Source organism: Scyliorhinus canicula, chromosome 16, assembly GCF_902713615.1.
Source record: "Scyliorhinus canicula chromosome 16, sScyCan1.1, whole genome shotgun sequence".
Taxonomy (NCBI): domain Eukaryota; kingdom Metazoa; phylum Chordata; class Chondrichthyes; order Carcharhiniformes; family Scyliorhinidae; genus Scyliorhinus; species Scyliorhinus canicula.
In genome coordinates this window covers 117,846,799-117,872,365 of record NC_052161.1, presented here as the reverse complement: position 1 = coordinate 117,872,365, position 25,567 = coordinate 117,846,799, and the positions used below count along the sequence as shown (strand labels likewise).

Genomic DNA, 25,567 nt, shown 5'->3' with positions numbered 1-25,567 from the left:
TGATTAGTGAATGAGAAAATGTACTTTCTCACATTCATTGCCAATGACAATTGTTCTCCTTTCATGTCGCAGTTGAGCCAAATTAATAGAAAATGTGTTTCATCTTGAGTGTACCCCAAGTGAACAGACTGCTATAACACACTGCTTTGTTCTTGTGCTCACTTATAGGTACTTGATAACCACAATGTGACAATGATGCAAAATGTATTTCTCAAGAGGCTGACAGCGCACCTTCAAAGGCTTAATATTAATAAGATAACTTTCTCACCTTCCCCCTTTATTGATATTTTCCACAGGGCAAGAGACCAGTCACTTTGGTTGGCTTTAGTCTTGGAGCACGGGTGATTTACTTCTGTCTTCAGGAGCTCCTTCAAGAGAAAGGTACACAACGGTTTCTTCCTACTCAACATTCACTGATGAAATAAAAAGAAATGGAACTCACTGAAAATTGCTCATCAGTTAAATTGGTAGTTGAAAGAGGAAGGGGCTTCCAGTTTCACGTGGGACTTGAATAGTATTTTCCCGTCAGGCTGGAGATGCTCCTTCTATAGAAAAATGAGGACAAACCAGATGGGAAATGTAGGATCTGATTTCCATACAATAGATGCGGGAAGAATGTAGCCATCAATATAAGATGGTCCCCAAGAAATCCAATAGGGAATTCAGAAGAAACCTCTTTACCCAAAGAGTGGCCAGAATGTGGACCAGGTAAGGGTGACATGTTTCCTTACCTAAAGGACATTAGTGAACCAGATGTGTTTTTACAACAATCGACAATGGTTTCATGATCATCATTAAACTTCTTAATTCCAGATTTTTATTGAATTCAAATTTTACAATCTGTCATGGTGGAATTTGAGCCCACGCCTCCAGAGCATTCCCCTGGGTCTCTCGATTACTAATCCAGTGGCAATACCAGTATGCCAACACCTCCCTATCTGCTTGTCTGGCTTCTCCTTAAATACATCTACCCTGTTCACTTCAACCAGTGCATGTGACTCCAAACCCAGAGCAATGTGGTTGACTCTTAATTGCCCGCTGAAATGGCCGAGCAAGTCACTCTGTTCAAAGGCAATCAGGGATGGACAATAAATGCTGGCCCAACCAGTGGTGCTCACATCCTCTGAACAAATAAAAAGAAGGGACTAGAGAGTTACAATGGTCAATTTAGATGAGGAAAGATGGGAGGCTCTCATGGAGAATAAGTGCAGGCATGGACTGGTTGAGCCAAATATCTTGTTTCTGTGCTATATATCCAATGGAATATGTATGTAATCTATGCAATTTATCCTGGTTAGTCCTACAGAGGAGTTTCCACTGCTCGATAAGGAATCTCAACTGAAACATTAACCTGCTATGTATTTTAGTGTACAATTTTTAAAGCTCAATGCGATTTCATAGAATTTATTTTTGCACAGTTAAATAAAATGTTCTGACGTCAGATCTTTAGTAACTATCTTTGTGATGTGAATTAAAAACATTCAACCCAATTTTCACCACGGAGGCAGGAAGCTCAAATCAGGAAATGCTCTGACTCAACAGACCTGTCTCCATGGAAACAACCCCCAGCGATATATAAGAACGTTTTTAGCTCGGGGGGGGTTGCTGAGGGCTGTGGACTGTGGAGGTGAGGAACAGCAGCGACGTGGTCAAGTTGGGTCTGCCAACTATGGAGGCAGCCAAGGAGGCTGGCAAATACTGAAATGGGCTAGTTAGAAAGACTGCTTTTGATCGCTGAGACTTTTGCCAAGTTTTGCAAAAGGCCATTAGACCCTCTAGCCCACACTCCATATACCCCCTTGCCACCTTGCACTCCCACCCACCTCCACACTACCTCATGCCTCCCATGTTACCTACAGAGCTACTCATCCAGTATCCACTGTGGCCAGACCTCAGTGGAGATGAAAAATAATTAAACTTCTAACAATGTAAAAAGAGAACTCTCATACGCACTTGAAACAGAGCAAAAACATTTCATTCTTGGAACCCAGAAAAAGAGTTTGAATCCCTGCAGATGGTCAAACTGTTATAAAACAAGCTACTATTCAGTAGCTACATCAAAGACTGCTGATGTTTTAATTCAGAGGGGAGGTGAGAAAGCATATTCAAAAACCAAAGAGGGATTATGAGAGAAGACTGGCAGCCAACAGAAAAGAGAATCTCAAAGTCTTCAATAGGCACCTAAATGGTACCAGGGTGGTAAAAGGAGGTGTAGGACAAATTAGGGACCTAAAATAGAATTTACACATGGAGGCAGGAAGTAAGGCTGAGGTATTAAATTAACACTTTGCATTTGTCTTTACCAAAGAGGTAAATGTTATCCAAGCCATGGTGACTAGAAGAGTCCAACATTGATTAGGAGGAAGTGTTGGATAGACTGTCAGTACTTACATTTGATAAAGCACTGGGACCGGATGAGATGCATTTAAGGATATTGAAGGAAGTGAGAGTAGAAATTACAGGAATACTGGCCATAATCTTTCAGTCTTCCCTAGACTCAGGAGATGTGCCAGAGGACTGGAGAATTGCAAATATTACGCCCTTATTCAAGAAAGGTTGTAAGGATAAGCCCACCAATTGCAGATCAGTCAGATTAACTTCACTTGGGGAGGCGTCTAAAACAATTATTCAGGGTGGCGTTAGCAGTCTCATGGAAAATTGTGGGTTGATTAGGGAAAGCAGCATGAATTTCTAAAGGGGGAATAATGTTCCACTAACGTGCTGGAATTTTTTGAAAAGATAACAGAAAGGGTCAAGGATGATAATGCTGTAGATGTGGTGTACGTGGATTTTTGAAAGACATTCGATACAGTGCCACAACAGACTTGTGAGAAAAATTATAGCTCATGGAATAAAAGGGATATACAAAATTGGCTGAGTAGTACCAGAGAATAATGGTTAATGGATATTTTTCGGGCTGGAGGACTGTTTGTAGTGGTGTTCCCTTGGGGATCCGTATTGGGACCCTTGCTTTTTCTCATATATATTAATGATCTAAATTGTGATGTACTGGGGACTATTTCAAATTTTGCAGATGACACAAAACTTGGGAACATTGTAAACTGTAAGTAAGACAATGTGGAACTTCAAAAGTCGTATAACTTCAACAGACAATATAAAATATGAGGTACAATTCTTAAGGGTGTGTAGGAGCAGAAGGACCTGGGTGTATTTCTGTAGAGATAATTGAAGGTAACAGGACAGATGGAGCAAGCAGTTAACAAAGTATACAGGACCCAGTGCTTTAATGGGCTATATAGTACAAGAGCAAGGAGGTTATGTTGAACTTATACAAGACATTAGTTAGATCTCAACCAGAGTATTATGTTCAGTTCTGAGTGCCACACTGTAGGAAGTGTATTCATTGGAGAGAGTGCAGAAGGGGTTTACAAGAATGGTTCCAGTTATGAAGATGGATTGGAGAGGTTGGGACTGTTCTCCTTGGAGAGAAGAAGGCTAAGAGGAGATTCGATAGAGGATGGGTTCAAAGTCATGAGAGGGCTGAACAGAGTAGATGGAGAGATACTGTTTCCACTCATAAAAGGATTGCGACTGAGAAGGCACAGATTTAAAGTGGTTTGCAGATAAAGTAAATGTAATCTGAGAAAAATCGTGTTCATGCCTGGGGTGTTTCAGCTCTGGATGTGTGGTGGAAGCAGGTTCAATTGAGGCATTCAAGAGGGCATTAGATAATTATTTTAATAGAAACAATGTGCAAGGGTATGGAAAAATGGCAGAGGAGTGGCATGTGGTGTTAATGGTCATTTGGAGAGTTGGTGCAGACACCATACCAATTCTATGGCAGCCTCTTCAAAAACTGGCAATCATAATATGAACTCTCTCCCCCGCCCCCTCCCCCCTCCCGGGCTGTGGTAAGTGATTTCGGAATTTTTGAAACTCATTCATAATAGTCCCAGCTGTAATAAGAACCCTTGAGAAATGTCAACAGTGAAATCTATTAAAACTGCATAAACAGATGGTATTGGCTTTTTCTAAGCTACACCAGATTGCTTGTTACTCAATGCACTCCAGCAGTATGTGTTTGTTTGTTTGTATACTCTTGTCAGCTGCAGCTTGTTTTTCATGTTTAAAGAGCTGGGGATTTAAACAACTTTCGAAGATATTTAACGGATTGTACCAATCCTTCAAGATGTTTGCATCCCCTCCATAAGTTTGTGACATGCTGCGGGTTAAGGCCCTCAGAACAGGAAAAATGGGGTCTATTTAAACTCAGCACTAATTTGAAATAGCCCTGCTGAGTTTGTGTTTCCTGCCTGTGCGATTCACAACCCTCCCTCTGCTGGCAAAAATGGGATCTGGTGGAAATGGGGTGGGACATCCACATCTAGATCTCACCTATTTTAAAAGGCCTCCAGAGTCAGCCTGACTCTGTGAAAATCCAGTCCATTGTTTTTCTGTTGTATGAATTTAAGACTTTCCACTCAGGAATGTAATTAATGAAGATTAATTCCGTTTCATTTTTAATATCATTACCTACTTCCCTCATATTCCTCCTTCTGGTTCCACTTTGCATATTTCAGAATTAATGCACATGAGCAGCGCCGGCAACTCACAAACAGTATCAGTGTTTACCTTCTTGATTCCATTTAAAATAACTTACAGCCTTTACTTAACTGGCCCTCAATATCGGTTGCCTTTCAATCTCTCCCTGAACCCTGACCTTTTTGCATCTCTCCCTTTTCTTATTTTTAAATCAAGATCATATCTACCCTATCACTAGTTTAAACATCCTCCTGAGGTCCAATTTGTCCAGTTCACTTGGACCTTGGTCCTATGCTACTTTAGTTGCAGCCAATCCCTGAAGGACCACTCCTTCCAGCCCCAGTAATGGTGCCTGCGTTCCATACCTGTCTCTCAGCCATGCGTTTACTTTCCTGACCTCCTCTCTGTGTTAGTTAACCTGTGGCCGAGATAGTATTCCAGAGATTGGCCTCAGGATCCCGCTCTTTGATTTTACTCTGAATGCTCTCTTAACAGAACACTTAACTTATAATAGCCATGATAGGCTTTGCAGTAATGACAACAGGTAAGATTTATCTCTGTATTTGCAGTGTTCTTTATTAAACACTCCAGTTCGTCAGCAGAGGCAGAAATCTAGGGGGATGTGGGAAGGCTATTGTTTCATTGTTGGGGGTGCGAAGAACATGAAAGGGATGGAAATGTTTTATGTGCCATGTTTATGTTGCTGTTATCATTATTACTATAAAAGCTACAAATACCCTAATAAAATGATTTTTTAAAAAAAATTAAACACTCCACAGCCCATAGTAACTATCACATTTCTAAATCCAGATTACGCACATCTGGATATTATTGTTTGAGTACCGGCTCTAACCCATCAACCTCAGCTCTCATTGTGTCCTGTTCTCCCTGTTCTTTCTTATGCTGTTGGTTGCAACATGGATAGTTGTTTTTCTTGTTCCCTTCCAGGTGCTTAAAGACAACCTTTGTCCCAGCACCCAGTGGACAGCACATTGCCCTGGTCTTCAAATTGCGACTGCAGCAAATTCCCCCTTAGACTCCAACCTTTCTATTCTGCTCCTCTTCTCATTCCCCCATACCCTGCCAAGCGTCACTGTTCCAAGTTCTTTTGGTTAGCATTCTGACCACACTGCCTGTAGGCCCTCTTTATCCTACAGGCAATGTGTGCAACATTCCTGTTGGTCAGTAAGAGTTTCTGCAGTTCATCATTCTGTGCTTCAACTAGGTTCTACCCACCTACTCTTCTGACTGCTGGTCTCACACTCCTCTGAAGCTTATTTTAATGATACTGCTTTGTGAGGTGAAAACTCCAGATAATCCACACCCTTCCCTATGTGTCGGAATATCTCTAGCTCACGCTGACGCTCAAGACCTCTAATCCAGAGTGACCCATGGACATTCCTTACAGGTGTGGTCACCCAAAACAGTCTTAATCTCCACAAACTTCCACATTAAGCAGTCCTAACACATCGTCTGTGCTATTATCTTGTTCATCAGTAGGGGGATTGAGTTTCTGAGCCACAAGGTCATGCTGCAGCTGTACATAACTCTGGTGCGGCCGCTCCTGGAGTACTGCGTGCAGTTCTGGTCACCACATTATAGGAAGGATGTGGAAGCTTTGGAAAGGGTTCAGAGGAGATTTACTAGGATGTTGCCTGGTATGGAGGGAAGGTCTTATGAGGAAAGGCTCAGGGACTTGAGGTTGTTTTTGTTAGAGAGGAGAAGGCTGAGAGATGACTTAATAGAGACATATAAGATAGTCAGAGGGTTAGATAGGGTGGACAGTGAGAGTCTTTTTCCTCGGATGGTGATGACCAACACAAGGTGACATAGCTTTAAATTGAGGGGTGGTAGATATAGGACAGATGTCAGAGGCAGTTTCTTTACTCAGAGAGTAGTAGGGATGTGGAACGCCCTGCCTGCAACAGTAGTAGACTCGCCAACTTTAAGGGCATTTAAGTGGTCACTGGATAGACATATGGATGAAAATGGAATAGTGTAGGTCAGATAGGCTTCAGATGGTTTCACAGATCGGCGCAACATCGAGGGCCGAAGGGCCCGTACTGCGCTGTAATGTTCTATGTTCTATATATTTCGTTACTGTGCAACAGTTATTTATGTGCTTGCTGATTCAAGTTTTTATTTAAGTTTTAGTGTACCCAATTTTTTTTTTTCCAATTAAGGGGCAATTTAGTGTGGCAATTACATAACCTGCTCATCTTTGGGTTGTGGGGGCGAAACCCACGCAGGCACGGGGAGAATGTGCAAACTTCATACGGACAGTGACCCAGGGCCGGGATCGAACCTAGGACCTCGGCACCGTGAGGCAGCAATGCTAACCACTGCGCCACCGTGCTGCACTCCGTTTAATCTTAAATTATGATTAACAGATGGATGTAATTTGGATTCTATTGATTACTTCCATTACTCAGTTTGGTTATTTAACCTGCTATTGTCTATTGGTATTTGTCGAGAGATGGTGGAATAGTGGTAATGTCACTGGACTCGTAAACCAACGGCCCAGGCAAAGCATTGGGGACAGGGGTTCAAATCCTGCTGTGGCAGCTGATGGAATTTAAATTTGATTAATTATTGTACTCAGTTGATTTGTTGAAACAATCTGGAATGGGAAGGTAGTGTCAGTAATGGTGACTATGAAACCTGATCCCATTTAGGGAAGGAAATCGTCCATGTTTACTTGGTCTGGTCGATATACGTGACTACAGACCCACCGCAATGTGGTTGACTCTTAACTGCCCTCTGAAATGACCGATCAAGCCATTCGGTTCAAGGGCATTTAGGGATGAGCAACAACTGCTGGCCTTGCTGCCGTCACCCATATCCCTTGAAAAATTCTTCCTTTTTGGAGCAAAATCTGCAAATTAGTTAAATAATGTGATTTAGTAAATGAACACTTGGCTTTGATTCCTCAGGCTCTGCCACTGCCCCTCAATGCGATCACGTTTTAAAACTCTTTCCTCCGTTTCAGTGCTCCGCTTCTCCGCTCTTAAATCCTCTCTCCGAGTCTTTTTTTCCAGGTGGGTTAAATTTGGGTGGGGGGGGGAAAGCTGGTGGGTGGGAGAATCAATCCAGTAATGGATTATTGGGGCTTTGCAATGAAAGAAGCAGATGGCTGACTCATCAGCTAGCATCTTAAGTCGTGGAGACATCACATACAATTAAGTAATTCCAAGTGTTTGGGAAAAATCCCATCAATTCAGCCAAGAATGGTCAGACAACCAGCAGCAAGTTCGGAGGAAAAATACCTGAATGGTAAAAATCTGGAATAAAACCACAAAATGTTTGAAATACACTAAAGGGTATGAGCAGCAAAAGCATTTCGGATGTGGACGCATTTCAGATGTGGACCCTTTAGAACTTTGAGCTTTATCCTGACATTTCCCTTTCAGATGGTGGTTGACCTTTGCATTTCCATCATTTTTCCCTTTTATTTCAGCCGTCTACTTCGAGATTTCACCCTTAACTTGGGAAAAATTAATTGCCCACTTCCAAGTTTATTGCACAGCAGCAAAACTAAACTATGTTGCATCCTATTTACCAATTCTTAGTGAAGGCCGAGATAGGCAGCACTAATTCAGGCTCCTCACATAATACATTTGAGGGGGTGAAGTGATAATTTACAGGCACTTGGCATGATTTCTTCTGCTTAGTCCTGTAACCACTTCTTTTTTCTAAGGTTATTGTTGAACAGTTTAATCATTTAGGTGTTGCCTGAAATGACAGTAAATTTGATTTTCAGAACATGTTGTGACGGATGGTATCATACTTGCTTATTTGTCCTGAAGCTAATGACACTCTAACCTTGAAAGTGATTTCTTTCTGATGGTTCAGAGTAGTTCTCCAGATAACAGTCTGGGGACAGATGACGCTCTGCAGATACAGTAAGAAAGTATAAGCAATGTGTTTTGAAATAATTAATAAAGATGGTTTCAATTTTGTGTTTTCTGCAGGGCTAATTAGGAAGATAATTAACCAATACGTAGTTTCATATTTTCAAACACTGTATTCTGACCCTAATGACTTTATTCATATTTACCTTTGCCTCATCTGTTGCTATAATGGAGTCTGATTGCAGTGAAGCCCACTTAATACCGTATCAAATGGGAGGTCTAAAGCATTGTGGCTCATGTTTTCCATTGTAAATATCTGAAAGCAAATAGAACAAGAGTAAACAAAACTTAACAATACTGCCATAGTGGGGTGGGGAGAGGAGATTTCTGCAATGTTGAGATGTATCATTAACTTGCTGTTCACATATTTCGGCTGAAATATTGAGAACTGTTACACACCTTGTCATTGGATTTGTGTTCATTTCTGCCTACTTCCACATGCATATGAGCATACGTTGGCATCCTTCCATCCATGAGAGATGGTAGACAGGGTATAAACAATCCATTTAGTTGGAGTGTCTTCATTTGTTGCACCTTTGCTGATGGCTGTGAAGGTCAATCCTTGAGAGGCAGGTTCCACCTCAAATGCCACACATGAAGCTGACATTGTGGGTTGTTGTCTTCAACATTGGCGCCTTTTGCCAAGGCACTGTAGCCACTGATTACTGTGGTAGTGCACGCTAGCCCACAGGAGGTGTCACCATTTCCCCCTTTCGCTAGCTAGTGACTCCAAGGTGTGAGAGTCGATGAATGCCTTCATGTCTTGCTTGCAAGCATCCTTGAAGCAGAGCCTTGGCCACCCCACTGACTGTCTGACACCAGCTGCCTCAACATACAGAAGGTCTTGTGTATGCAGCTGTCTTCCATCCTCCAGATGCAGATAGGCAGCATCTGTGGAAGGTATTCTCTAACTTCCTCCATTGCCCAGCCAACCTATCTGAAACAGAAGGGAGCATCATAAATATATGATGATATTGCCAAAGCCGTCAGGACAATCACAGTGCCACATCCTTCCTTCCACCCCCACAATCACATTAATTCTTCTTCCTGCCAGGAATCAGAAGCTGAAATCTGGTGCTAACATTCATGCAGGCCAGCAGCTGATACCAGGTACAGGTTACTTGAATGTTTATCGTTTAGGGAATTTGCAGGAGGAATTGTACTGAGCTTTGGGTATATCACCATATTTGGCTTACTTAGAAGAACTAATGGATTTATGACACTTGCTCCAAAAAGATTTGCAATCCCAGAGCAAACAATGGCACTTACTGTTATAGTAAAGACCAAAGCAACACCAAATTTATTGTCTCCACATTCTTCCAGACTGTCACAGGTGGGGCTTGAGTGATATCAGTCAAATTGTATTCATATAGGTAAGAAAGAGATGACAACTCTTCTGAAAGTGTTACAATCCCAGTTGTTGTTATAACTAGATGGGAAGATCCCAGAATGCAACACAGGCTCAAAAGACTGTAACTTTGACCTTTTTTGCATAAAACATGGAAAAACCGAGTACCAGGATCACTAATTAGTTTTAGCACCAAGAGAAAAATATTTATTAAACATAAAACGTTGGATCATTTTACAATACTCCTTTACTCCCCTCTTAATTTAACAAATACTCAGATTTTAAGATTAATACGGATTACAAAGTACATCTTGAGCAACAATGCTCTCATTAACCCAAAGTTCCTTTTTTAAAAATAAATTTAGAGTACCCAATTCATTTTTCCCACTTAGGGTGCAATTAGCATGGCCAATTGACCTACCCTGCACATCTTGGGTTGTTGGGGTGAGACCCACGCAGACACGGGGAGAATGTGCAAACTCCACACGGACAGTGATCCAGGGCCAGGATCGATCCTGGGACCTCGGTGCCGTGAGGCAGCTGTGCTAACCACTGTGTCACCGTGCTGCCCCAACACAAAGTTCCTTCAAGCACACAGATTGACTGTGGTCAAATAAACACTCCGCTCTGAGTGGCATGGTGGAACAGTGGTCAGCACTACTCCCTCACAGCTCAAGGTATCCGGATTCTGTTCCGGCATTTGGTGACTGTGACATTTGCATGTTCTCTCCTTGCTGCGTGGGTTTCCTCTGGGTGTTCCGGTTTCCTCCCACAGTCCAAAGGTAGATTGGCCATGATAAATTTCTCTTTAGTGTCCAAAGATGTGCAGGTTAGATGGATTTGCCATGATCAATGCATGGGGTTATGGGGACAGGGTGGGGGAATATTCCTAGGTATAATGCTCTTTCGGAGGGCCGTTGCAGACACGATGGGCCGAATGGCCTCCTTCTGCACTGTAGGATTCTATGGAGCCCAAGTTAGTGTTATATGGATATTTTCCTCAGAATTCCCTCCGATGATTGTCATGTGAGAGCTTCCAAACTCCGTTGCCAAAATATGCTTTAAAGCCTTTTCTCATCATTCTTTTTTTTTTATAAATGTTTTTTTATTGAGTTTTCATATTTTATATATGACAAATTACAAGTTATTAGAGAGAGAGAAAAAAAAAGGAAAACACAAAAATTTAACATGAATATTTACAGGTAAGCATCTTCATAACAATAATTGTGGCCGCCCCCTTTAGCCAGCATACATATTTTACATTCCCCAATATGGCCGAGGCACATGTTTATAGGCATTTATTTATAGTTTGGTTTTGGGCCTTGGCTTGCCATCAAACCCCCATACCGAGCCCGTATCCCCTCCCCCCCCCCCCCCCCCCTCCCCCCGGCTACCTTCCCCCGATTCCCGTCCATTTTCCCCTGGTTCTTGGCCACCCGACTATTCTTCCTCATGTACGTTGGCCACAAACAGGTCCCGGAACAGTTGCATGAATGGCTCCCACGTTCTGTGGAAGCCGTCGTCCGACCCTCGGATGGCGAATTTGATTTTCTCCATTTGGAGAGATTCCGAGAGGTCGGACAGCCAGTCTGCAGCTCTGGGTGGTGCTGCTGACCGCCAGCCAAACAGGATTCTACGGCGGGCAATCAGGGAGGCAAAGGCAAGGGCGTCCGCCCTCCTCCCCAGGAATAGATCTGGCTGGTCTGAAACCCCGAAGACCGCCACTATCGGGCATGGCTCCACCCTCACCCCCACCACTTTGGACATAGCCTCGAAGAAGGCTGTCCAGTACTCCACAAGTCTGGGGCAAGACCAGAACATGTGGGCGTGGTTGGCCGGGCCTCTCTGGCACCGCTCACATTTGTCCTCCACCTCCGGGAAGAACCTACTCATACGGTTTCTCGTTAAGTGGGCTCTATGTACCACTTTTAGTTGCGTCAGGCTGAGCCTTGCGCACGTGGAGGTGGAGTTGACCCTATGCAGTGCTTCGCTCCAGAGTCCCCACCCTATCTCCATCCCCAGGTCGTCCTCCCATTTCCTTCTTGTTGCGTCCAGTACGGTGTCGTCCCTATCTACCAGTCGGTCATACATGTCACTACAGTTCCCTTTCTCTAGGATACTTGCGTCCAGTAGGTCTTCCAATAGTGTCTGTCGTGGCGGTTGTGGGTACGTCCTTGTCTCCTTTCGTAGGACGTTTTTGAGCTGCAGGTACCGTAGCTCGTTCCCCCCAGCTAGCTGAAATTTCTCTGTCAGTTCATCCAGTGTTGCAATCCTGTCGTCCGTGTATCGGTCCCTGACTGTCAGTGTCCCCCCGTCCTGCCTCCACCTTTTGAAGGTGGCGTCGGTCAGTACTGGTTTGAACCTATGGTTGTTGCAGATGGGAGCCTTGTCCGACATTTTGTACAGGCAAATTGCTGCCGCAGTTGGTTCCAGGATTGGAGGGTGGCTGTCACCACTGGGCTGGTGGAGTGTTTTTTGGGTGGGGATGGGAGTGCTGCCGTGGCGAGGGCCCGGAGGGAGGTTCCCATGCAGGAGGCCTCCTCCGCACGCACCCACTCGGCTTCTGGCTCCTGGATCCATCCCCTTACTCGCTCGGCTGTTGCCGCCCAGTGGTAGAATTGTAGATTCGGGAGGGCTAGCCCCCCCCTGGATTTTGTTTTTTGTATGACCTTCTTTGGGATCCTAGCATTTTTACCCCCCCATACGAACGCCATGATATGTTTGTCCAGCGCTTTGAAAAAGGCCTTGGGGATGTAGATCGGAATGGATCTAAACAGGAAAAGGAACCTGGGCAGTACGTTCATTTTGATCGTCTGGACTCTCCCCGCGAGGGAGAGCGGGAGTGTGTTCCATCTTTGCAGGTCCTTTTTAACTTCCTCCGTCAGGCTGGTGAGGTTCCATTTGTGGATCCCTTTCCAGTCATGGGCTATTTGGATCCCCAGGTAGCGGAATTTATTTCGGGTTTGTTTGAACGGCAGCCCCTTTAGTGCTGCCCCCCCCCCCCCCCCCCCTTTGCGGGTGTACTGGGAAGATCTCACTTTTGCTCATGTTGAGTTTGTAGCCCGAGAAGGCTCCAAACTCTTTCAGGAGCGCTATGATTCCGTCCATGCTGCTTTGTGGGTCCGAGATATAGAGGAGCAGATCATCCGCATAGAGTGAGACTCTGTGCTCTCTACCTCCCCTTCGGATCCCCCTCCAATTTTTTGCTGCCCTGAGCGCGATTGCTAGCGGTTCGATTGCTAGTGCGAACAGCAGCGGGGACAGTGGGCATCCTTGTCTGGTGCCCCTGTGCAGCTGGAAGTATTGGGAGTTGGTATTGTTGGTCCGTACACTCGCCATGGGAGCGTTGTATAGGAGCTTTACCCAAGCGGTGAACCCTGTTCCAAGCCCGAACCGCTCCAGTACCTCTATGAGGTATTTCCATTCGACTCTGTCGAAGGCCTTTTCTGCGTCCAGGGAGACGATCACCTCTTGTGTTCTCTCCCCGGAGGGGGTCATTATCACGTTCAGCAGGCGCCTGATGTTCGCGGTAAGCTGTCTACCTTTGACGAAGCCCGTCTGGTCCTCTGTGACCACCTCAGGTACACAGTCTTCTAGCTTTTTGGCTAGGAGTTTTCTCATCATTCTTTCCCTTGACGGTTTGCACTCCGAAATCCAGTCCAGCCTTTACAAATGATTTTTTTTAAACCAAACCTCCGCTCCACTTTTAATAGGAATCCAATCCAAGATTTACACCACCCCCTTAGGATTTCTTTTGTCTTAAAGGCTTTTACACAAACTCTAAATTCCAGCCATCGATTTCCACAATTAATTCACAAATGAGGGCGATTAAGGACCCTAGTGCCTGGCGCGAGTCCCAAATTGGACACTGCCGGGGCTCTCAAGTCACCCGACTCTCTCCGCTGGGCAAGATCCAGATCTGCATATTTAATGTGGACCAGGCGTAACAGCACCTGGGTGGGTGTCTCCCAGGCCATTGGAGACCCCCGGGTGGTTGGAGATTGGGCAGGGTAACACCCTGGCACTTCCCTGGCGCTGGCAACCTGTCAGTGCCACCCATTTGCAGCAGATAGCCCTTCCCTGTTGCCCACCCTATCCTGCCAAGGGGCAGGATAATGCCGGGAATTTGACATACCAGCCGTTGAAGTTACTTTTTCCATTCGCTGATCTCCGTACTCGCCCCACATGGACTGAAAATCCTGCCTGTGAATTCTGTTTCTCGCTGCACAGATACTTCTAGACCTGCTGAGTATTTCCTGCACTTTCCGCTTGGCCTTATCCCAGATGTATTATTTGGATCGAATGGCCCATTTCTATGTTATAACATCCATATATTTCTATGGTGGAATCTATCTATTTATTATAGTTGTTTATTCAGGCTTCTGTAGAGGCTCTTGTGGCCACACAAATAAGGGATACTATGACAAAATCTAGATTTTGACTGTACCCGAATAAACGTAAACGGACGCAGATTGTTTTATGATCTAACCGGGGTTTCTGCCCCGGTGCTTTTGGTGGGGGGGCGAGAAGGCTAGGCTGAAGGGGGCTGTCCTGGACGGGACTGGGCTGGACGGGGGGGGGGGGGGGGGGGGGGGGGGGGTCTGGGCTGGAGGGGGAACCCGGGGAGGGCCTGCAGGACTAGCCGGAGGATGGAGGACAGGCCAAGGAGGCCCTCATCCTCACCCGCATCACATAGGAAGTAGCCTCATCCGTTATTGCCTGCCCCCCATTCCACCCCCCAGAGGGTCTGCGTAACATCACTCCAGGGTGATGGGATTGAGTCGGCATTGTCAGCGGGTCACTGTTGATGGCAAGGGGGTGATGATAACTCGCTGAGAGCTGAGCACTGATGTTCCTCAATCTGTGCCATAGTCTAACTCAGGGGTGGGCAAACTACGGCCCGCAGGCCGCATGCGGCCCACCAAAGGTCTTAATGCGGCCCACCAAGATCAAGTCATAAAAAAAAAAAAATTTTTTTTACTGGTATAGGGTGGATACGTTGACTTGAGTAGGGTGATCATTGCTCGGCACAACATCGAGGGCCGAAGGGCCTGTTCTGTGCTGTACTGTTCTATGTTCTATATGAGGCGCCCAGAATCATAACCGGGTGAAGCACCATTTTTGAAAAGTAGAGAAAAAGAGGGCTAAAGGCAGGATGCCGCCGGGGGAAGCGCTGAGGTATATGCCGCACGCTAATTGGTTACAACCGGGACTATTAATTAATATACTATGCGGCCCTTTAAAATTGTGAATTTCTGAATGTGGCCCTTGCACGGAAAAGTTTGCCCACCCCTGGTCTAACTCCTGCCAGCCTGCTGAGTGCTCGCTCCCACAAGGTTTTTTTTTAAGGGGGGGGGGGAGGAGCAGGGGAATCTGTGCCTGGGACTGGAGATTAGTGGTCAGCACGCATCGTGGAACAAAACAGCAGCACGGTAGCATTGTGGATAGCACAATCGCTTAACAGCTCCAGGGTCCCAGGTTCGATTCCGGCTTGGGTCACTGTCTGTGTGGAGTCTTCACATCCTCCCCGTGTGTGCGTGGGTTTCCTCCCACAGTCCAAAGATGTGCAGGTTAGGTGGATTGGCCATGATAAATTGCCCTTAGTGTCCAAAATTGCCCTTAGTGTTTGGTGGGGTTACTGGGTTATGGGGCTAGGGTGGAGGTGTTAACCTTGGGTAGGGTGCTCTTTCCAGGAGCCGGTGCAGACTCGATGGGCCGAAGGGCCTCCTTCTGCACTGTAAATTCTATAAAAAAAGGGGGAAAAATGGCAGAGGTGTCATATTTCTCGGGTGCAACGTTTTTCAATGCTGTACATATGTGTCCAAAAGTGCCCCAAGCCCCCAATGTTGCTGCCCCACTTACCCCCCCCCCCTTCCCTACCCCTCAGTGACCCTCTGCTTAGCTCTACCGCTGTGTTTAGGTGTGCCCCAGAATGCACATCAGAGGTGGAGGCAGCCTGCTGCCTACCACATCCCATGATCTTCGAGGCCGCTGGCGGGTCCTGGGACCAGATGGCACTGGTGCACTCATCGACGGCACATGCCCCACTGTGCCACACTGTTCTGGAGGTTGACTTTGAGACACGCTGTGGCTCCAGTTTAGCACCCGGTCCCCTGAGCTCCTGGTCAGTGTCTATAGGGCCCTGGGATTCACCTCGGGACGGGGGTCAGCTGGATCGAGCCCGGGTGTCCTTCCTTCCTGTGTCTCTTCCAGCCCAGACAGCTCCCCAATGTCTGCAGCATGGCGATGCTCCTCAAGTACCACAACAAGCCCACCTGCGACTGGGATGTGCTCCGCAGTGCCTCATCAAGGTCCACATGGGACCGGGACATGTCCCCCAATGACTGGGACATGCTGTCGAGGTGCTCAGACATGGCCACTACTGACTGAGCAATGCCTTGGACACTTCCACTCGTGCTGCTGACGTCATGCACCAGGTTCTCCACTGCGGTCACCACCCGAGCAATGTTGGCTTTGGTGCCGTGCATTGCCGGCCTGATCTCCTGCACCTGCAGCCTCTGTGACTACTCCAATTGGCTATGGACCTGCTGAAGTGTTGCTGACATCCTCCTATGACTATCTTGGCCGCACCCTATCAACCACATCAGCTCCTGGTTTACCTGGTCTTAAAACTCTGCATCAGACTGGGACCCAGCTGGGTCCTGGGTACCCAGCAGACAACGGCTGTCTCACCTGGGTGTTCCTGCCTCCACCTGATGTTAATCAGCAACTGTGTGGTGCTCACCAGAATGTTTCTCCGAAGTCTGACCACTGTTGTCACCCACCGAGGTGTATCTCTCTGCGGTGGTGGAAGGTGGGGATGACAGCTGTGCCTCAAATACAGTGATGGTCTTGGCGCTCCACGAGACCAACACCATATTTGCTCAGTTCTCATGGGAGGCACCCCGGATGAGCTGACAACGTTAGATAGAGATCCTGTGGGGGAATGGACAAGTGGTCAATGAGAGGGATGGGCAAGTCTGTACAGCATTAATAACTCGTGTGACAGGTCATCCGGGGTGTGTGGGGGGGGGGGGGGGGGGGGGGCAGTGGATCCTCACCTCTGTGCAGTACACCAACTTCTATGTTGGTGTCCGATCCGATCTTGGCCACACCCGTGACCTCCAGGGCCTGTTCGCAGCAGATCCTGCTCACCACCACACTTCGAAACGTTTCCATTAAATCAAATTGCAGGGGCGGCATGAAGGCGTACTGGTTAGCACTGCTGCCTCACGGCGCCAAGGACCTGGGTTCGATCCTGGCCCTAGGTCGCTGTCCGTGTGGAGTTCACACATTCTCCCCATGTCTGCGTGGATCTCACCCCCACAACCCAAAGATGTGCAGGGTAGATGGATTGGTCACACGAAATTGCCCCTTAATTGGAAAAAAAATAATTGAGTACTCTAAATTTAAAAAAAAATCAAATTGTGCCCTCTGTTCTAATTGAGTACCATATTAAATATGCAGCATGAATGCTAATAAAGCAACCTATAACATTTCCATTGCAGCAAAGGTTCTGATTATAATTAACACTTGACCCCTCCACCAGATAAATAAAATTCTGTATATGTTTTTTATGGCTTTGAAGCATAAAGGTGCAGTTTATCATCGATGATGAAACTAGCAATTTAAAAGATCAAGGGGACTATTTTTGGTCTGTTGGATGTTTAAGGAGTTTAGATGTTTATGGAGCAGTAAACATGGGCACATACAGTCCAGCTGGGAGCATTCCGTGTTTTGATGTCCGTAGTCTAAGCTGTGTAACAAATTTTTTGTTTGTGGTAAGGAGATTAAAGGTCAGTTTTGTTTCTCTATTCCTTTTCCTTTTTACCTCCCCTTTCCCACAGCTGGGATACGGGTTCCATGGCTCCTGACCACCCACCACTCAAATTGCTTAATGTGCAAGTCTGGGCAGTGAGCATGAGTGGCTCACATAATTGCAGGGGCTCATTCAGTGTCCACACATCATCCACTCCAGAACCGAGAGGTTGTGGGGAGATGACAGTGCAGTGGTAAAGTCATTGAATAAGTAATTCAGAGGCCCAGGCTAGTGCTCTGAGGACACAACAGCTGGTAGAATTTAAATTCCGTTAATAAAATCTGGAATTGAGGGCAGCACGGTGGCGCAGTGGGTTAGCCCTGCTGCCTCACGACACTGAGGTCCCAGGTTCGATCCCGGCTCTGGGTCACTGTCCATGTGGAGTTTGCACATTCTCCCCACGTTTGCGTGGGTTTCGCCCCCACAACCCAAAGATGTGCAAGATGGGTGGATTGGCCATGCTAAATTGTCCCTTAATTGGAAAAAATGAATTGGGTACTCTAAATTTTAAAAATAAAATAAAATCTGGAATTGTAAAGCTAGTCTCAGTAATGGTGACGACAACAACTACTATCGGCTATCACAAAAACCTGTCCAGTTCACCACTGTCTTTAGGGAAGGAAATCGGCCATCCTTGCCTGGTCTGACCTCCATGTGACCCCAGACCCACAGCAATGTTGTTGCCTCCTTTTATTTTAAAATTAGAGTGCCCAATTCTTTTTTTTTCCAATTAAGGGACACTTTAGCGTGGCCAATCTACCTACCCTGCGCATCTTTGGGTTGTGGGGTTGAGATCCTCACAGACACAGGGATGAATGTGCAAACTCCACACCGACAGTGACCTGGGCCCGGCCAGGATCGAACCTGTGTCCTCGGCGCCGTGAGGCAGAAGGTTGTTGCCTCTCGACCGCCCTCTGAAGTGACCTAGCAAGCCACTCAGTGCAAGGGCAGTGACGGATGAGCAACAAATGCTGACCTTGACCAGCGGCGCCCACCTCCCATGAAAGAATAAAGAGCAGCCACTGATGCGAAATGTAGCAGTTGGCGTCATTGACTCTTGAAAGTATCGATGTGGATCCTGAGAGAGAATGGGATTGGGCTTGGTTGTAATGATCTCTCCTCCTGACTGAACGGCTTGCTCCACTCGCAGTCTAATTTTTCCAAGTGAAGCCACTTGGTGAGCTACTGGAGGGCAACTGACCCTGATGGAATCCATACCCTAACCAAAGTCAGCACCATTGAGTGAAGAAAGGGTCGGGGGAGGAAAGAGAAAATTGGGTAATAAAAACAGCACAGAAGTATAACAAATTATATTAGTGCTTTGTTAACTACTTGCTGTTGAAATATTTCATAGGGCTTCTGGGTATTACAAGGGATTACTTTTCTATATTGTTCGGCTTCATTGAAAGAGCAATTATTGGATTTCACTGGTGTTATGATACTCTGGGATGTTAATCCCCACTACCCAGGTCTCTGCCACAGATGGAGGCAGGACACCAGTGCAGCAACAAGATCCTTCAGCTCTTGCCTTCCCTGAGGCAAAGTAAGTTAGATTTACTGAGCAAGTAAATGATTGAATGTTGTTCCTTGACATCCTGGACTGGTATTTCATTCTTTAATTTGGCCTCTCTCCAATGCATATAACAATTGGCGAGAGTCAGCCACAATTATTTATACAGTGGGACTGCATTGATCTGCCTCTAGGTAAAAGGGAACCTCACGCTGTAAAGTATAAAAAGATAGGTGTTGAGATATTAAATTTATTTTTTAAACTTTTTATATATTGGCTTTGCATCAAAATTTGAAGTAAATGCACACTTTAAACTTTACTTGAGCTATAGATGCTTCATCGGTGCGAACCTGCTTTAATGTTACATCAGTGAAGAAACTGCTCTATCAGTGAGCCAAATATTGATACTTCCAGAGTTGCCAATTTAGGTAATTGCTTTACATGTGTAGTTGTGGTTTCCTTGTTACCAAGCAACCCTCTTTTCATAAGAACAGTGGGATAATCCTGGTTACAAGCTTTTCTATCGCACCATCCATGCCAGTGCGTTATCAGTCGAGGCAAAGCTTTGACGGTGTGAAGCTGTATCCCTATGTCGCCGTTCTCTTTCATCTGAAATTAAATGTCCTACTTCAGCAAATTGACTGGAAGCCAATAAAAGCCATCAAGTTGGAGGTAATGGGTTAGATCAGCCCGACTGTCTGCACCCGCCCTGCCAGTGACAGCGGCCACACGTCCCACCTCTTAAAATCCGCCTTCATCCCCTCCACCAATCAAGCCAAGTTCAGTCTATGCAGCTGGGCCCAGCACACGTCACCTAGATACCAGATACTTGAAGCTCATGCCCACCACCCTAAACAACAACTCCCCAAATCTTCTTTCCTGTCCTCTGGCATTAATCGAGGACACTTCACTCTTTCCCATGTTCAATTTATGTCCCGAAAACCAGCCAAATTCCCCCAGAATCTCCACAATACCTCCAATGCTGCCCACCAGGTCCAAGATGTATAATAACAGGTAGCCCGCATGTAGCGAGACCCTATGTTCAGCACCTGTCCACTCAATCCCTCAGTGCCCTCAGAGCCATTGCCAACGGTTCTATTGCCAAGGCAAAGAGCAACGGGGAAAGTGAGCACCCCTGCCTCGTCCCATGGTGTAGCCCAATGTACCCCAAACCCAATTGGTTCATCCGCACGTTCGCCACCGGTGCCTTGTACAGAATCCAGACCGTATCCACAAAACCCTTCCCGTACCGGCCAAGCACCTCCAACAAATATGCCTACTCCACTCGATCAAAAGCCTTCTCTGTGTCCATTTGCCGTCACTGCCTGTAACTCCTGTCCTTCCAAAGGCATCATAATTACATTGAGTAGGCTCAGCACATTTGCGGACAACTGCTTTCCCTTCACAAAACCCATCTGATCTTCGCCACTCAACCCCGCGCACAGCCCTCGATCTGCGATGCAAGCACCTTCGCCAATAGCTTGGCATCTACATTCAGTATGACCCACACTGCTCCGGATCCTTATTCTTCTGTAAAATCAGGGAGATGGAAGCCTGCGACAATGTGAGGGGGGGCGGGTGCGGGGGGGGGGGGGGGGGGGGGGGGGTCCACCCTGAACTTCTTATAAACCTTTACCGGGAACCCGTCCAGCCCCCGGGGCCTTCCCTGCCTGCATCACCTCCAAACCATACATCACCTCCCTCAGCCCGTTTGGAACCCCCAGGTCCTCAACCAGCCGCTCCTCCACCTTGAGAAACTCCAACCCATTCAGGATCCACCGCATCTCCTCCTCCCTGGTGGGGGGCTCCGACTCGTACAGCCTCCTATAAAAGGCCCAAATGTCCCGTTCACACCCTCCAGGTCCATCACTACTAAAACCCTTATCATCTTTCACCCTGCCAGTCTCCCTTGTCACTGCCTGCTTCCTCAACTGATGGGCCAACACAGTGCTCACCTTCTCCCCATACTCATACACTGCCCTTCAGACCATCCCGCAACTGTCCCACCACCTTCCCCTTAGAGACTAGCCCAAACCTCATCTGGAGCTTCTGCCTCTCCTTCAACAGCGCTACCTCTGGCATCTCCGAATATCTACTGTCACCCCTCAAAATCTCATCCACCAGCCTTGCTCTCTCTTCACGCTCCACGTTCTCCCTGTGTATCCAAATCAAAATGAACACCCTTCTAACTACAGCCTTGAGTGCCTTCCACACCATGCCAGTTGTGAGCTCCCCTTGTCGTTCAACTCCACATAACTCCGCACCCGCTCACACACCTCCTCATCCGCAAACAGCTCCATGTCTAGCCTCCACTGTGGCCTTTGGGCCTCCCCTGAACATCCTGAAAATCCACCCAATGCGTTGCATGGTCAGAAACCACGATTGCCGAAGTCAACCACCTCCGTCATCAACGCCTTGTCCATCACAAAAAAATGGTTCCGGGAGTACATGGGAGAAGTATGAAAATTCCTTCACACTTGCCCTCCCAAACCTCATGGGTCCACCTCCCTTATGCGCTCCATGAACCCCGTCAACGCTCTCACCACTGCCTATACCCTCGACAACTTGGGACTGTACCAGTCCAAACTTGGATCCAGGACTGTATTGAAATCAGCCCCCATATTCTACTGATACTGAGTCCAGGTCCGGAATCTTCCCCAATGCTCTCCTCATAAAATCCACATCATTCCAATTTGGGGCGTAAACATTTTCCAGGACTACCAGCATCCCCTCCAGCTTAACACTGACCATTACATACCTACCCCCCGGATTGGCCACAATGCTCCCCACCTCGAACACCACCCTCTTATTAACCAATGCCGCCGCCACCCTCGTCCTCATACCCAGCCCCAAATGAAACACCTGCCCCACCCATCCCTTTCTCAGCCTCCTCTGATCCCCAGCTTCAGGTGTGTCAACTGCAAAAACTCCACGTCCGCCTTCAGACTCCTCAGATGCGTGAACACGTACGACCATTTAAGTGGCCCATTCAACCTGGTCGGTGTGCTCCCCGCCCCCTTCCCCTGCTGATCAGCCATTCCACTTTTTGAGCCAGCCGCCGGCCCGGGTCACGTGCCCCTTCACCCCCACCCTCAGATGTCCGCCGCTATCGATCCCTTTCCAACTGCGCCACACCAACCCCAGCCTTGTCAGTAACTCTCCCCCCAGTCCGCAAACAAAAAAGCAACCCCATCCCCTCCCACACCTTCCTCCTGGCAACCCCCTATTCACTCCCATTAACTAACCCGCCCAGCTCGCATGGTGGACTTGAAGACCTCCAACTTTTCCTCCTTCCTCTGCCTTTAACTTTTTTTGGTCATGTGCGGCACGATGGTGCAGTGGTTAGCACTGCTGCCTCACGCCGCTGAGGTCCCAGGTTTGATCCCGGCCTGGGGTCACTATCGTGTGTAATTTGCACATTCTCCCCGTGTGTCTCATCCCCACAACCCAAAAGATGTGCAGGTTAGGTGGATTGGACATGCTAAATTACCCCTTAATTGGAAAAAAAAATAATTGGATACTCTAAATTTAAAAAAACTTTTGATGGTAATCATCATGGCTGAGTCCCCGCCATCAACACCCTCGGATCAAAAGCCTAATTGAACCAGCCATATCAGCACTAGCTACAACAGTGGGGCAGAAGCTGGGTGGTGTCTTGTGTCTTAGTCACTTAAGGACTTTATTTCATTCTCAATGTTCAAGTCAGGAGTGCAACAAAATTCATTGCCTGGCTGAGTGGAACTGCAACAGAAACCAGTGCCCAGTGTCCCATCGAAGAACGAACAGTCGTCCTAAACTGTGCCACTGCCAGAGAACACCACATCTATCACTACCCCACAAGTGCACAGTCCTGTGCTTCATACAAGATGCAGTGCAACAACCTTGTTTCAAGGAAGCCAAGAGCCATAAGATCTGGGAAATACCATCACCTCCAAGTTGGATATTCGAATCTGCCAGTCCTTCATCGTAATTGGGTCGAAATCATGAAATTCACTACTTAACACCATTGTCAAATTATCATCAGCTCAAGGACTGCAATGACTCATAGACATGGCCCATCACCACTCTCTCAAGGCAAAGAATGTTGAACAATCAAGGTGGCTTTGTCAGCATCGCCCACATCACAAGACATTTAAAATTATGAGAGACGGCAAATTAACAGTGCTGCCTCCCAATCCTGATGACATCTCACAGACGTGAATAGAATCCCAAAGACAAGTGGACTGCCAAGAGCGATAGATGAAAGGCAGTGGGTTGCAAGTAAGCACTGACTTTCTGGTTGAAACTCAGTGTGTATAAGTAGCAAAAATCAAATCACAGCTCCCAGGTGTGGTTCACATTAGTGAAAAAATTATTCTGTGAATCATGTTCCAAATACTAACTAAAGTATAAAGAGGCATCACTAAAAGTCTAGAATTCCTTTCTCAAATACTGAAATCAAAGGATAGCTCACTCTCCAGTAGAAGCCAAGGTGGTATAGAGTATGGTGGGCAAGTTGGAGGGCCATGTCGTCGGTCTGCCTCTGGGCTTGATCAAGGTATCTATTGAAAGGACACATTAGACATGACAAATCGACTTCCGGTTGCGGCTATGACCAGCTAAGTCGCACGTTTGGCTGCTCCTGCTACAAAGGTGTTTTCGGGCCGATTGGAGGGCCCCAACGGCGCTGTAAGGACAAATCCCGGTGGGGGAAGGCTCCCTGAAGAGAACCAGACCAACTTTATGGTCGGTACCCGGAGTGGGGTGGTAAAGAGAGCAACAGCAGCTCCCAAAAAAAAGCGGGGGAAGAAGACCAAAATGGCGGCCGGTGGTGCACCCGAGGAATGGAGGAAATGGGCGGAGGAGCAGCAGGCCGCTCTCCTGCGCTTCTTTACGGAGCTGAAAATGGAGCTCTTGGAGTCAATGAATGCGACGACCACCAGGCTGATGGGAGCCCAGGCGACCCAAGAGGCGTCGATTCGGGAGCTGCAACAGGAGATGACTGCGAGGGAGGAGGAGGCCACGGTCCTCGTGGGAAAGGTAGAGGTGCACGAGGCACTCCACCTGAAATGGCAGAGCCGTTTTGAGGAGCTGGATACCCGAATGAGGCGGAAGAACCTGAGGATCTTGGGCCTGGCAGAAGGCCTGGAGGGGTCAGACCTCCCGGGATATGTAGCAGAAATGCTGAGCTCCCTGATGGGTGCAGGGGCCGTCCCTTCGCCCCTGGAGCTGGAAGAGGCCTACAGGGTCATGGCTAGGAGGCCAAGAGCAAATGAGCCCCCGAGGGCGGTGCTGGTGCGGTTCCAGCGACTCAGCGACCGTGAAAGAGTGCTGGAGTGGGCCAAGAGGGAAAGGAGCAGCAAGTGGGAGAATTCGACGGTGAGGGTCTACCAGGACTGGAGTGCGGAGGTGGCAAAGCGGCGGGCCCGGTACAACCGGACGAAGGCGGTGCTACATGCAAAACGGATCAGGTTCGGAATGCTGCAGCCAGCGCGCTTGTGGGTCACCTACAGGAACCAACACCACTATTTTGAGTCCCCAGAGGAGGCGTGGGCCTTTGTACAGGAAGAGAAACTGGACTCGAATTAGACCCAGGGGATACTTGGCGGCCGTAGCCGCTCGGGTACTTTCAGCTGAATTCTTTGTTTGGATTTTGAACTCTTGCTGTGGTTTTTCTTCTGATGTTTTTTCCCCCTTTGCCAACTTCCCTTAGTTATTGTTATTGTGGTTATTCATGGTTATTTATGGTTATTTATGCTGTTTGGTAGAGGGCGACTGTTAAGTACATTGTTATTTGTTATTTATCTGTTATTTATAATGTTAAGTTGGGGAGGCGGGACGGGGGGGGGAGAGCAGATCGGGGATATGGGCTCCTAGGGGGGGTTCTTTACAGGCATGGACGGGGACGGGGGTGGAACTGAAGATGGCGGGGTGGGGTGTGGCAGGGCGAAAGCGCGGGCTTTCCTCTGTTTTCCCGCGCGCGGGGCAGAGGAGGGGGGAGGGGAGGAGTGCGGGGCGTGGCTAGCAATGGCGACCTTTCCCGCGCTGGAGCGGGGCCAGGGAGGAGTGGCAAGGGGGGGGAGGCCCCCCCCCCCCGAGCCGGGGGGAGTCGGAGTGTGGCAGGAGCAGCCGGGTCAGCGTGAACCAGCTGACTTACGGGAGTACAATGGAGGGTACATCGCGGCTAGGAGGGGTCCTAGCCTGGGGGGGGAGGGGGGTTAGGGAGGGACACCGGGTTGCTGCTGAAAAGACCAGAAACGAGAAGTGGAGGACTGGAGAGGTGGGGGGAGGGGGACATCGCCATGGGGAGCGGGTCAGAAGGGGAGGGTCGACCCGGGGCGAACAGGGAACAGGACATGGCTAATCGGCAGGGGAGGGGGGCGGGTCATCCCGCGACCCGGCTGATCACTTGGAACGTGAGGGGGTTGAATGGGCCGGTCAAGAGATCAAGGGTATTCTCACACCTGAAGGGACTGAAGGCTGATGTAGCAATGTTA

At 47.7% G+C, this 25,567-nt stretch overlaps 1 protein-coding gene across 3 annotated transcripts in view; it reads left to right on the top strand.

Annotated features, from left to right (window-relative positions):
• The window catches only part of tmco4 (transmembrane and coiled-coil domains 4), a 125,310-nt gene that overhangs the window by 55,637 nt on the left and 44,106 nt on the right, over window positions 1–25,567 (top strand). For all 3 annotated transcript variants that reach the window (XM_038822150.1, XM_038822148.1, XM_038822149.1), the window contains one exon: window positions 297–381. In XM_038822150.1, the coding sequence (XP_038678078.1) occupies window positions 297–381 (85 nt within the window). The remainder of the gene's footprint in view (window positions 1–296; window positions 382–25,567) is intronic.